Source organism: Quercus suber, unplaced genomic scaffold (genome assembly GCF_002906115.3).
Source record: "Quercus suber isolate HL8 unplaced genomic scaffold, Cork oak 2.0 scaffold_63, whole genome shotgun sequence".
Classification (NCBI taxonomy): Eukaryota; Viridiplantae; Streptophyta; class Magnoliopsida; order Fagales; family Fagaceae; genus Quercus; species Quercus suber.
This window is the reverse complement of record NW_027069528.1, coordinates 1185212-1196042: the sequence shown is the minus strand read 5'-3', so window position 1 is coordinate 1196042 and position 10831 is coordinate 1185212. Positions and strand designations below refer to the sequence as shown.

General features: G+C 29.0%; 1 protein-coding gene across 1 annotated transcript; it reads right to left on the bottom strand.

Annotated features, from left to right (window-relative positions):
• Positions 1 to 8595: 8595 nt before the first annotated feature.
• LOC112024183 (probable pectinesterase 55) lies at positions 8596 to 10613 on the bottom strand. Its single transcript, XM_065772778.1, has 5 exons — positions 10340 to 10613; positions 10074 to 10233; positions 9703 to 9918; positions 9320 to 9564; positions 8596 to 8941 (listed from the first exon to the last, which is right to left on the bottom strand). Exons 1-5 carry the CDS (start codon positions 10546 to 10548, stop codon positions 8773 to 8775), a joined length of 999 nt encoding a protein of 332 aa, XP_065628850.1. The 5' UTR covers positions 10549 to 10613; the 3' UTR covers positions 8596 to 8772.
• Between the last annotated feature and the right edge of the window lie 218 nt (positions 10614 to 10831).

Here is a 10831-nt window from a genome sequence, read left to right as displayed (position 1 = left end):
TCAACCAACCTCCACCGTACGCACCTTTCGGTGCGGCCACTAAAGAATTGCTTATGCACTAAACAGCTGCTTATATACGCTTACTAAAAGACTGACTTTCATTCATTAGGCCAGCGTGAAACTAAGAAAGAGAGATGTGCCTAAAGCGGAACACAAAATACAGGGCGTTGCAATCTACAATAACTAGCAAATTTTGTCAGAAGATATGATAATACAGCATCAACGAGCAGCAGAAAAATAAAATTCACAAGCTACAGACTTCAAGACAATTGTAAACCCGGGTATATGCCACTTTACTTTGACAAATGAAGCTCCAGTTGCTGCAATTTCCACTCAAATTGCTCTAAATATGCATGAGGTGCCTGATTGGGTTTCAAGGAAGACAATGCAACAAATTAGTAACAGCCAAAATGTAGGTGCAAACTTTTATAACCCAAAGACCAGAAACTAGAAGGAAAAAAACAACTTAGGAACAGCCAAACTATAAGATAAAATCTAACCGGAATGAATACAAAGAACATGCTCTTCAGAAACCAAAACAAAAGAAAGGAGGAACACCCACTTCTCAAATCAATTTCAGAAAATATCATTGCATATCCACAATTTTTTCATAACATAATATAAACATTTGACAAACTTTTTATAATCTCATCCATTTTCAAGTATTTGATACAAGAGAAGTTCTTTAAAACCAAAACATCAACCACTATAGGCTTTCATCACTAAACCTGATGCACCCTCTCTTTTTCAAATATAAATATCATGGCAAGAACTTGATATAGTCACCCAACTATAATTACCTTGATTTGTTACTAAAGAATACTAGAAGTGTAAATGATGCAAACAAGCAATTACATTGATCAAGCATTATTAGTTACTTGATATCAAGAAATGATGGCTGATTAAGCATTAGTATAACTAAATTGCTTGAGTAAAACTCACATTTATAAGTTATAAGATGAAATATAATACATTATGATACATGAAATTATCTATCATAAAAGAAGTAAAAAAAAAAAAACAGCGACTTCTCAAAAAAGATGTTAAAACATAAGAATCCAAAGAAGAAGCTGTTTAGACTCTAACCCATTGAACATATATGACAATGGACATTAATGACACTATGTAATAAACAAAACACACACACACAGCATCTCTCACTGTCCTGCTCTATTTGCCCTCAATTCCTTCTTATTTCAAGATGCAGAATGGCTTCATTATATTCAAAGAACAACAAAATATATAGATAGATAAGCCAAACTAAATAAATATTGTGAAGGTAATTGTGGAAACAACTACAATCCATTACCAAACCAAAGAACAATTATGGCCCAATAAAATCTCTAAACATACTGCAAACTAACAATATCCAGAGAAGTACGAAATTTACTAGTGATATTAAAACTTGCGCAGATATGAAAAAATACGATTGGATTCCAACTATCACAGGAAGTATTCACAATAACAATTATATAAGTACATGTTACACCAGAATACATAAAACCATAAAGCACGTGACAGATACAAAATGAATTATGCAAACTTATCCCAGGCAAACACAATAAAATTCAACAATTATCTCATTCCGGCTAGTGAATATTGATACTGACAAAACATGACACAACCATAACCTATCACTAGTCGCTAACCCATGTGATGCACGGGAAAACTATTAAATATGATTTTTTAAAAATATTTTTATTAATTTGTTTTTGCTATTGACAATGTTTTTTATTGTAATAGTTTGAATATTTATTATAGGACAAAGTTTAACATGACTACATATTTTGAAAATCTAATCGTTGATTGCAAGTTCTTTATGTTTTTAACACACATATCAAATTTCATACTAATTGGATGTTATTTACTATTAAATCCATAAACTTATTTTTTTATGTGTAATTTTAAACTATAAAAAACTTGAAATCTAAATATTTGATTGATGATATAGTTATTGATATTTGATTTTCTAGAAATTTAGCTATTATTCATATTTTTGTACTTTCTGTTGATTCCTATGCACTAAGAAGGTTTTTTGTTTATCCTTAAATTGTCATCAATAAAGTTCCATTACTTACCACACAAAAAACTCAAAGTTGCACTAAGAAGGTTTTTTTGTTATCCTCAAATTTTCATCAATAAAGTTCCATTACTTACCACACAAAAAACTCAAAGTCTATGAGCATATTCTAACATAAAAAGCAAACCAAAAATTACCCTTTAAGTTGTGGAGACTCATTTACCACAAACCAAAGCATTATACTTCTTCATCAAAAAGTCAACCTTTTATAATACTATATAAAAGATTCTCAAAGCATTGTCCCAAAAATGCCAATTTGATATAAGTCTAGCAAATAAAAAATTTGGATATCCTATTGCAAGTCTATCAAATAAAAAATTTGGATATCCTATTGCACTTCTACCAGCCTTATCTAATTTTGTAACTTCAAATCTTTGCATAAAGGTTTAATTTATGCCTTTTGATTTCTCAAAATGTTTTTTATGTTGTACTTTGTTTTGTTACTAAGTGGCTACTTTTTACTTTTTAGGACTATCATAAATAGATAACAGCTATGTCCATTCTTCTAAAAAAAAACACACTTTATTTTTATTTCCATAAAAAATGTTGCGTACAGTTTCTTGGTTTTAAAAGTTGTTGTTAAATCCTGAATTTAAGCTCTTTTTGACTTTTATTATAGATGTGTACTAAGTGGCTAAACCAAAATTTTCTCTTAAAAAAACATAAGAAACAATTGAGGAAAAAGATTAAATAAAAGTTTGGATAAATTTCAAAATGTAGAATACTCAAATATCAAACTAAATTCAGTACTAATAATAAAAAGGAATAGATATGGACTTTAACAATTTTAACTTAGTAATACTATTATTTAAGCATATTTATATTTTTAGAGGTAGAGTCGATTAATTGGGTGTTGGAAAAATAAACTCTTCTAATAATGAGTAACTAGACATGATTCAATTGGCCTTGCACTCAACCACTTATAATTTGGACTGTAAAATGGACTGGACTAACCTAAGATTAAATTTGATTGTAACTAAAAATTCTACATAAAAAAAATTAAAAATTAAAAAAACTGAAAAGGCAATATAATATATTAGTATTAGCTCAGTGGGTAAGCAAATTTCACTGGCTAACTATAACTTGAACTTTGCCTTACAAAAAGGCATGATTTTGTTTTTAAGTATGTCAAATGAGTCCGCAAATTTAATTAATTTTAAGTAGAAATGAGTTTGGAAATAAAATTTAGACATTTCTCTTTTCTAAATTATATTTTGCTCACATTGATCTAAAATTCATAACCTAAAGGTTAATACTAAATTATAACATCATCTTCCAATCATTAAGACATTGATGACTACATTAACAAAATTGCCAAAAATGAATTATAATTACCTATAAAAGCCAAAAATAAAGCTTAAACAAAGAATCTAGATCTTCTCTCGCGTTCTTAGTTCTCTCAATATTGGGGTGAACCAAGCGAGTACTTGCAGACTAGATAAAGAAACTGTTGAATTCTTGAAGCAAATCTTCTCTTCATTCACTCAATTTTAAAGCGAGATTGTTTTGGCAATGAAATTGTTTCTTAATCTTCTCCCATGGTGTGTGCCTGTGTGCATTGATCTCCTTTTAGCATTACGTGATTTACTCACCGGTGAAGATAAAGATCAAAACAAAACCCTAATTTCAAATGATCTGTTGGCTGCATATCATTTAGATTTGCTTGGGTTTAATTACAATGAAGAGCTTGAACTTGGGTCTTAGGTGTTAGGGTAATGAGTTCTATTGTACTATGAAATCGTGTTATTATTATGAGTTTATTAATAAGATCTTAATCTTGACCTACTCAATTTTATGATAATGACTTAGGTGCATGTGTATTCAATTGTCTTTGAGAACTTGTTGATTGAAGAAATCTAATCTCTCTCTCTCTCTCTCTCTCTCTCTCCTCTCTCTCTCTCTCTCTCTCTCTCTCTCTCTCTCTCTCTCTCTCTCTCTATATATATATATATATATAAACTGAAACTTTTGAAACTTCCACAATTTTCCACGTCAACACTATTTTCTTTTTTTTTTTATTTTAGACTTTATATCTTATATATTTATTATAAGATAAATCTACAAACCCTAAACGTAAGGAGACTCTGTAGCGAATTCTCCTGTCTCCAACAATGGACTTCTTTCTTTTTCCCCTGTTCGAAAAAATCTGAATTATGCTTCAACCCTAAACCCAACCACAAGTGTCCGCTCTCTCCTTCTGCCATGCTTACTTCCTATGGTTTATTATCTATTAACTTTTTTCTACTGTTTATCAATAAACCTTTTTCTAAGATTTCCTCGGCATGTTTCTATGTTGTTATAGTGAGCTTTTTTTTAAAACAAAAAATTTATATGATTTATTGAATAGTGATTAAATATTTAGAGAAATATACTATATCAGTTACTATTGCATTATAATTCTTATTTTTAGCTAACATTAAAAGAAAATACTTGTGATGTCTATACTTTTGAGCTGAAAATTGGTGAGAAACAAAAGAATATTATAATATTTGATTCAGGAACAATTTTGTTTCATTTAGTAGGTTGTGCATTTTTGGGTTTCAAAGGTTTTGCTTGAGTTTTATTGACAAAAAATAGTTTCAAAAATTCAGAGTTATAGTGTTATGATCTATGGAAAGTAGTATAACTGCTGATTTTCATATAAACATGTTGTGGTCTTGGGTGAATATAAGTTTGAATTTGTAGAGAAGTGAAATCAAATTAATTAAGACTATTTGGTGTCAAAGCATATGTGATAGTGATTGTTGGTACATGAATGCATTTATAGATTTTTGAGAAATCAAAAGGCATAAATTAAACCTTTATGCAAAGATTTGAAGTTACAAAATTAGATAAGGCTGGTAGAAGTGCAATAGGATATCCAAATTTTTTATTTGATAGACTTGCAATAGGATATCCAAATTTTTTATTTGCTAGACTNAGAACTACAACAACAACAACACACCAAAAATAAAGGGAAAAAAAAAAAAAAGCAACAACAACAACAACAAAAATTTGAGTCTTTTACCAAAAAGAAAAAAAAAAAATAGTCGCTAAATTTTTTTCTTTAAGCTTTTTTTTTTAACTTTTTGCTATGGATATGTAGTATATGGCTAAATATTAGGATTAAAACATACATTTAGAATTAAACAAAACTTGATAACTTTCAAATAAAATAAAATTAAAACAACAACAACAACAACAACAACAAAACACCAAATCAAATCTCAGCCTTTTACCATAAAAAATAAATAAAAAAGTGTAGTTGTTAAATTTTAAGTTTAAGCTTTTTTAAAATTTTTGTTATGGATGTGTAGTACATGGCTAAATTTTTGGATTAAAACACTACATTTTAATAAAAATAAAATTTAAAAAAAAAACACCCAAAAAAAAATAAATTGTGGATCTTGGATGCTTTTCATTTAACCCAAAAAAAAAAAAACCTAACACAAAAAATTCTTTTTTTTTTTTTTCAAATTTTTTGTATGGCAGTTATCATTTTTGGTTAATCCTAAAATGCATTTTTTAAATCCTAAAATTTAGCCACTTACTACACATCCATAATAGAAGTAAATAAAAGCTTAAATTTACAGTTTGATGTATGGCAGGATCCACGTTTTTTGGTTTTGTTCTTCTTTTAAATTTTTTTTTAATAACAGTTACCAATTTTTGTTTAATCCAAAAATTTAGTTTTTTAGTCCTAAAAGTTAGCCACTTACTACATATCCATAATAAAAGTTAAAAATAGCTTAAATTTAAAATTTATCAACTACCACCACCGCACACTCTTGGTGTGGTGGTCACTTCACAAGTATAAATGCTTGTGGGGTGTGAGGTGCAAGGGTTGGGGTTCAAGTCTCCAGGAGAGAGTTTCACACACATATACACTTAGATTAAGCTAGAGTAGAAATTCTATCTTGTATTAAAAAAAAAATTTTATCAACTAACTTTAAAACCGAGAAAAGGTATGTAACATTTTTGATGGAGTAGTAAATTAATACTTATAAAAAAATGTAAATTGAATTTCACATAGAATTATACAAATGATAAATATAGTTTTTGTTGCAAAAGAAATTTTTTACAACAATTTCTTAGATAACAACAACTTCATGTCTGATCTGAACTTATCTAATATTACATTCCAATGTCTTTTCAATTGAATCCAATAAATTTGTGTATAGGTCAACCTAAGAAAGAGATATATATTTTTTTAGAAAGGAAACTTAAATCAATAAACCAAAGCTAGCATGGGAGTTATTAAAGATATAGTACAGGTTTGTTAGAGTTTGTGTTTGATTGAAATTGAGAAACAATTAAACCAAGTATTTTATATAAAAAAGGAAACTTTAATCAATAAACCAAAGTTAGCGTGTGTGTTATTAAATATAATAGTATTGGTTTGTTAGAGTTTGTGTTTGATTTAAATTGGAAACCAAGTAGCAGTGTAATGTCTTATTAAAAAAAAAAAAAGTTTCAGTGTAATGCCTAAAAAAAAACATAAATTCCTATATATAAATTTAAAATAAAAAAAAAAAAAAAAAAAACCTAAAAAAGAGTTTGTGTTTGATTGCAATTCAAAAAAAAAAAAGAAACAGCCCTTACCAATATCCTTTCTCAAGTATGCAATTCTAGCACAAACACTCATTTTTGAAATTTCTAAGTCAGCCACAGGTAATAAGCAACCGTCCAACACCCTTAAATCCCTAATTAATCACATTCACCCAAAAGTAAGTACTCCTCAAGCTATGAATACTTGGTAGCCATGATAGGTAAGAACTTAAACAAAGTCAATGATAAAAAATAAAAATAAAAAAATAAAAAAAAATGAAGAAGAAAGAGGAAATTGCAAAAGATTGAACCTAAAAAGCTGTTGGAGCCTCTGACAAAGTCTGTTTAAATGGTTTGGAAATCAAATCTGAAAGTAGAAGAAGAAGAAAGAAGAGGATGTAAAGTTAAATTGAATGTCTTCAATCTAAAGAAGAATAAGAGAAATTGGCAAAGTGTATGTGAGTTTGTGGGTCTTAAAGTATAAGAGTTTTAATTTACATATTTATCCCCGTTGGTTGAAAACTTGTAAATGAGTATGATGAGGATATTTTAGGCATTAAAATTAAGGAACCCAAAAAGAGAAAGCCTCTTAATAGTAGTATAGATACTAGTCTCATGACACGCGATAAGGCTTTTTTGTAGCAAAAAAAAAAAAAAAAAACCTGTGTTTTTATTTTATACATATAATTTTTATTTTGAGAATCTAATATCTAAGTGGATAAAATAATTTGAAAATGAACAGGAGAGTTCTTTATTATTTAGGCAATGTTTCAGTGGGAGTTAAAACTGTATTTTTACCGGATTGTCCTTTAATTTTGTCTCTACTTAAACATAGAGGTGTAGGGGCATATTTGAACCCAAAAAATGAGGATCCCAAGCAGGGGAAACCATTTAAATAGTAGTATATATATACTAGACTCATTACATATGCTTTGCATGTGCAATAATGCTCTTATTTATTTATTTATTTATTTTGGTTTAGTGTTATAATGCTTAAAAGTGATATATAAGTAATTGTGTATATATTTTTTTTTTATTTAAAAGAGGAGGTAAGATAATGTGGAATAATATTTAAAAAAGAGATGGAGAACCACAAGAAGTTGAAACCCAATGGGACATTTGAATTTTTTGATTAGGATAAGAATTGTGATAAGTAAAAGAAATTTAAGATTTGAACAAAAGAAAGATGATATATGTTACTGCAGATGGATGAAGATTTGTGATAACTGTATAGAATTTGGGTATTTTTTTTTTTTTGGAATGTTTTAAAGAATTAAAAAAAAAAATAGAAATTTTGGGATAAGAATGAGTAGATTTTACATGTGGTCATGAGTTTTTTTTTTTTGGTAAGTGAGATAGTATTACTGTTTTAACATTTTTTTGATATTTGGATTCACCAAAAATTGAAATCGAAACAGGGGAATCATTTTATTAATAGTGTGTGTGTTTGTGTGTGTGTGTGTGTAAGTGAGATAATATTACTTTTTTAACGTTTTTTGCTTTTTTGTAGGAAAACAAAATTAAACTAAATGGTATGTTATTTCAGAATTTGTATAAAGATATTTTTATACACCAAAAATTGAAAACGAAACAGGAGAATCCTTTTATTAATAGTGTGTGTGTGCGTGTGTATATATATATATATATATATATCAAAGAAAGCATACACAACCATAATGAATATGTACATGTAGGCCAATAAATTCATACTACCTCCGTCCCATTTTTTTTTTGTCCTCTATTTCATTTTGAGATGTCCTAAAATATTGTCCTGTTTCTAAAAATAGAAGTCATTAATTTACTAATGTTCCTATTATACCCCTATTAATTTACTAATTCAATTTTTAAATTTTTTTTTTAAGGATAGTTTTGGAAACTTATATATTTTTAAAAGATAGACAAGACAATAAATGATGTTCTCTTAAAAAGTTTGACTTTTCAAACAGGACCAAAAAAAAAAAAAAATGGGAGGGAGAGAGTAACATCTTTGTTTTATTCTTTGAAAAGTGTGTATTACAACTCATAATTGAGTATTTAGTACATAAGCTATTGCAAATTGGCATACTAGCTCATGGTTGCAACATTATAAAATACCACAAATATATATGTGACGTTTGAAGGGAATGACTACAAACACATGGTTAAACATGTTGAAAACGGTGTGACTAAACATGTATAAGTTGTTCTTCAATCCAATTATCTTGGTTTAGGAACAATTTTCGATCGATAAACTTTTGTAGTTCTCCTGACGATAATGTTTTCTCCCATTTCACACGTTTTGACAAGTTTGCCCCTGGTCCCTTGCATTGCACCTCTGCGTATGTGATATATTTCCTATACACACAAGAACATAGAAGAATGAAAATTATTACTTGCTCGATATTCATTCGAAAAATGGCTCAACTATTTGAAAACATGAATGTGAAATATGTTGGTGTGAAAACACAATTTTCTAGTGATTCTAGAAAAATACTCTGTGAGCTTTGATTTGAAAATGCATTTTTTTGGTTTTCCCCAATTTTAAAAATATGCAATTTTCTTCGAAGTATAAAGCCAAACGGCTCTTTTTTGTGTGTTTTCATTTAAAAATCACTTATTTTCTCCATGAAATCGTAATGCCAAACGATCTCTAAATTAACTATTTCTCAAAAAAAGAAGATCAATCTAACAATCTATGAGATGACTGTAAGAAGAAGAAGAAGAAGAACTTACTCATTTCCAGCTTGACGCATTATATTCCAACCTTCTGGGGCAATAATATTGTCGAAACTTGACTGGTAATACACAACCGTCGAATGGCTTTTATATGCTCTCCCTAAATATGCAGGACCAGTTCCTGTTACTTTACAGTACTTAAACACAAAACCACTGGTTTGTGAATCACTTTCTCGACCTTGAGCTGTGATAAAAGCTTTCCAGACGCCTATATCTTTTGATTTTACATGTATTTCGGAATTCTACACACAAAATATATGAAGCAATGTCAAGGGGAGTATGTGATAAAAGATATATATATATATATATATATATACCGCTGAATAAATTTCCCTTTAGTATTGTAAAAAGAAATAGGATATAATCATGTTGATTCTAACCTGATAAAGCGATTGACCAAAGCCCCAGATGAAGTCTACTGCACCTTCAATATAGCAATTATAGAAAAAGTGACGACCTTGTAAGTCAGTGAGTGTATCTTGTATGCCAATAAAACCGCAACCATAAAATGATGCTTTGTCTGCATAAAGAAGAGCAGCTGGTGCCCATGTAATCTTTTTCACCACATCATCCTCCAGCACGAGGTTATATGTATTCTAGCAGTAGCAGGAATGTAAGGAAAGTTAATTAATAAATGTTGGTATTCTTTTGCTATTTTTTAATATTTTTCCTTGCTAATAGAAACTTTTTATTTCTCCATTATTATATATTTGTGTTAGCCCAAGATGAAACTCTTTGAGTTTTGCCTAACCTTGAATGTAATATCACGAGCCATAAAATTTGGAGCATACAACAGGAAGGTTGAACTTTTCAAGGAGTTTCCAGAATCATCCCATTCGATCACAGTTGAAAGCCTATCCTTTCCCTTAAGAATAATGTATTGTTTATCTTTAACGATTGTAACTTTCTCTCTAGACAAAAAAAGAAAAAAGAATATTATTAGTGACTGAAATTTAATGGATAGCTTATAAATGAAAATTGGAGTTATATATAGTATATATACTAATGTTGGTTTACTTGTAAACACCAGCATTGACAAGGATAGTTGTCCATTGTTTATTATTTGATGGGATTGAATCGATGGCCTTCTGCACTGAGGTGAATTGTCCCTTGCCTGACTTATCAACTAGGATAGTCTTGTTAGAAGCTTTGTTTTGTGCCTTGGACACATTGAGGAAAAGGAAGAGAGTCAGTGTAAAGTAGAAAATAAATGTAGGAGATACCATTATGGAGAGATGCAGCGGTGAGAAATTTTTCACTTGTTAATGTGTTAGATGATGAATAAATTCTCCTTCTAAAGTTATCAATGTTGCAAGATGTATATTTATATATAATGAGTCAGTTGGAAATAAATACTGAAATAGAATGTGTAACAAGATTTTGATAAATATAGAGCATATCACAGTTTTACAATATTGACTCATTAAAAAAAAGTTTCAGATTAATGACTTATTATAAGAGGGAAAAGTTAACGGATGCTTTAAGAGTTTAAGGTATTGGTTTAAGAAA